Genomic DNA, 3938 nt, shown 5'->3' with positions numbered 1-3938 from the left:
TTCAGCATGTTGTTGGTTGTGGAGGATGTCATTGGTGATATGTTACAGAAGGTATTTCATATCAAGTTTTTATAAGAATTTCTTCATACCACAAGCATATTTTATTTCAGCCTGGAAGAAATATATTTTCTGTTTAGCTGAATAATACATGATAGAATTACAGTAGTTTTGAGGGACATCATAGTGATGATTACACTTTTGTTCACTTATTGTATAATTTTTGTCTTCTAGCTAGTTGGAGATTCCTATACTAGCAGTCTGAAGACAAGTCCACCAGTCTTCATATAGAAATATTGACTTAGTTTTCAACTTGAAGCAAATGGCAAATATGGAAATAGCTGTTACAAAAAGACAACATGTTGATGATGTTGAAGATATTGTTGGCAGTGAAAGCAATATACCAATTGAAGATCTTGACAATGAAGAAGGTTCTCTTATGAAGAAACAACCATATGCTGAAGAACGTCTCAAACGAAAAGCCAAAAGACCATCCAAGTTTCTGTGCGAGCATAAAGGAACTGGCGAAGGGCAAGACATAAAAGAGGAGAAGGTGCTTGGTAAGCTGTCAAAAAATAGCAGACGATCAAGAAATATATATGGAAGAGGCTTGCCTAAGAAAGGTAGGACCGTAAAGAAAATAAGCATCTCTTTATTTATGTTTTTGGTGAATAAAAAGTTTGAACATTTGATTTATTTTTAATATCACATTCAAGTTTTTATTTGTGAGAAGAAAGGAGGTCTATCTTTTGAAAGTATTGGTTTATCAGGTTTCTTAATTTGATTCGTCTTCCCAGTTTAATCGAGAAGAAAGATCTGTATTCCAAAAAGACTGGGTTACAGGGTTTCTTATTTTGTGATTAAAGAATTAATAAAGTTTTCTTGTTGTGCTGCCCTTAGATAACTATTTTTAAACCCATTTTATGTTAGTTACAGTGTGCTATGCTTGCATCTTGTTTTTGTAAAGCCAATTTCATGCTAGTAATTATGAGTTATATTTATATATCTTTGTATTAAGTACATTTTGTACTAGCTGTATCTTTGTATTAAGCACATTTTGTGCTAGCTGTATTAAGTACACTCTGTGCTAGCTGTATTAAGTACACTCTGCGCTAGCTGTATTAAGTACACTTTGCACTATCTGTATTAAGTACATTTTGTGCTAGCTGTATTAAGTACACTTTGCGCTAGCTGTATTAAGTACACTTTGTGTGCTAGCTGTATTAAGTACATTTTGCACTAGCTGTATTAAGTACATTTTGCTCTATCTGTATTAAGTACATTTTGTGCTAGCTGTATTAAGTACACTTTGCGCTAGCTGTATTAAGTACACTTTGTGCTAGCTGTATTAAGTACATTTTGCTCTATCTGTATTAAGTAAATTTTGCACTAGCTGTATTAAGTACACTTTGCACTAGCTGTATTAAGTACATTTTGTGTGCTAGCTGTATTAAGTACACTTTGCACTAGCTGTATTAAGTACATTTTGTGTGCTAGCTGTATTAAGTACACTTTGCACTAGCTGTATTAAGTACACTTTGCACTAGCTGTATTAAGTACACTTTGCACTAGCTGTATTAAGTACATTTTTTGTGTGCTAGCTGTATTAAGTACACTTTGCACTAGCTGTATTAAGTACATTTTGCTCTATCTGTATTAAGTACATTTTGCACTAGCTGTATTAAGTACATTTTGTGTGCTAGATGTATTAAGTACATTTTGCACTAGCTGTATTAAGTACATTTTACTCTATCTGTATTAAGTACATTTTGCTCTATCTGTATTAAGTACATTTTGCACTAGCTGTATTAAGTACACTTTGTACTAGCTATTATTGAAAGAAATGTGCATGACAAACTTCTATTTTGTGAAGCAGTACTTCATAGAAATAATTATTTTGATAAAATGAAAAGGTTTTCAACATTAACTGTGATAATATTTAATTTAATTTTCTGGAAAATGCTGAGAGATGATCAAAATATACTAGGTAATAAGGCAGCTAAAATCTTATATGTTTAAGAAATAAAAAGATCTGTCACCGAATTCCACATGTTATGAACGATTTGCAAAATAAATGAAGTGTGACACATTCTTATGTTGTCCAGAACATTTTAAAAACAATTGTCAGGACTAAAACAATGGCAGAATATTGTTTTTTGTCCGTATGTTTGGTTTTAAGAAAATCCACAAGGTGTAGTTGTACAGTACACTACTTCTTTAGCTATGTTGTCTAACGAGTAATAATTAAGTGGGGGAAAATAAAAAAATCTGTCTAAGAATAACTGAACATCTAGGTTTTAAAAAACCTACCCAAATTTTATTTTCTGATATTAATGTGTACCACTGATGTCATAGCTGATATTGATGGTCTTTTGTCTTTTGATACGTGTTTCTTTAAATATCTTGAACATTAAATATTTACTGTTTTATAAGACAATAAATTCACTTTCTTCAAACCAATAAATAATACTCAGTGTTTTCTTTTTATTGTTAATTCCTTGATTAAATCAAGTAACCTTACCTCGTGTGTTACTCTCAAAAATCGTGTTTCAGAACATAACAAGATAGTTGTACATGCTTGAAACTCTTATTATCATAACAAAATAGTTGTAAATGCTTGAAACTCTTATCATCATAACAAAATAGTTGTACATGCTTGAAACTCTTATCATCATAACAAAATAGTTGTACATGCTTGAAACTCTTATCATCATAACAAAATAGTTGTACATGCTTGAAACTCTTATCATCATAACAAAATAGTTGTACATGCTTGAAACTCTTATCATCATAACAAAATTCAAACGTGTAGATTTTGTTTTTATAGAAATGTTTTATTTATGTAATGTCTCATTATTTCTGGTTTGTCTCCAGGGGGAGCTGGTGGTAAAGGTACATGGGGAAAACCGGGGAGTGAACTAATTGTAGAGGAAGAAGACATTAATGGAGATTCCCATGATCCAAACTATGACTCCGAAAGTCAGGTTAGAATTTTTGTGTTTATGGAATATTAACAATTACTGTAACTAAAAATATTTTTTGTTAGGTAATTTTATAAGTGTGATATTGGCTGAACACCCCCAAGGTAAACTAATGAAGATATGTGTTTGGTTATTCATTGGATGAGCATTAATATCTTATTTGACAGTCAGTCTTTAAGACAGATAAGAACATGATCTGAACTTGAAAGTATTTATTTCTTGGTTAAAAATTAAAGGACCAGTATTAGGCTCAAAACAGTGGGCATTATTACAGACTTGACAGGTACTCCAACAAACCCGTGCAAAACTCATTTTAATGGGAGCTTTCGAGTGTTAGTGTGGTGGCACCCAACAGATGTGAAGGATTGTGTGCTATGGCTCAAAATAGTGGAAGAGGGCACCTATGTTTCCATCTATACAATTACTTTTTAGTGTTAATAGTTGCTATTTGATATTCCATTTCATAAACAATAATAATAATAATATCACATTTATATTCTGTTTTGTAAACGTAAGTAATATCACATTTAATATGTTGTTCGTAAACATTAATAATATTGATTTGATATTCCATTTTTTAAATGCTAATAATATTGATTTGATATTCCATTTAAATGCTAATAATATTGATTTGATATTCCATTTCGTAAAAGTTAATAATTCCACATTTGATATTCCATTCCACGACAGTAGTAAACATAGTAATTATTATAATTACAGGACAGCAGTAAACGTAGTAATTATTATAATTATAGGACAGCAGTAAACGTAGTAATTATTATAATTATAGGACAGCTGTAAACGTAGTATTATTATAATTATAGGACAGCAGTAATCGTGGTAATTATTATAATTATAGGACAGCAGTAATCGTGGTAATTATTATAATTATAGGACAGCAGTAATCGTAGTAATTATTATAATTACAGGACAGCAGTAAACGTAGTAATTATTATAATT

General features: G+C 30.8%; 1 protein-coding gene across 1 annotated transcript in view; it reads left to right on the top strand.

Moving 5' to 3' along the window:
* Nucleotides 1-3938, top strand: part of LOC106467714 (programmed cell death protein 4-like) — a 19430-nt gene that overhangs the window by 4043 nt on the left and 11449 nt on the right. The window contains exons 2-3 of the mRNA XM_022395904.1: nt 232-620; nt 2872-2981. Coding sequence (XP_022251612.1) covers nt 320-620; nt 2872-2981 — 411 coding nt within the window. The 5' untranslated portion in view covers nt 232-319. The remainder of the gene's footprint in view (nt 1-231; nt 621-2871; nt 2982-3938) is intronic.

The sequence above is a fragment of the Limulus polyphemus genome, unplaced genomic scaffold (genome assembly GCF_000517525.1).
Source record: "Limulus polyphemus unplaced genomic scaffold, Limulus_polyphemus-2.1.2 Scaffold2715, whole genome shotgun sequence".
Classification (NCBI taxonomy): Eukaryota; Metazoa; Arthropoda; class Merostomata; order Xiphosura; family Limulidae; genus Limulus; species Limulus polyphemus.
The sequence above is the reverse complement of the archived record's forward strand: the minus strand, read 5'-3'. Positions and strand labels throughout refer to the sequence as shown.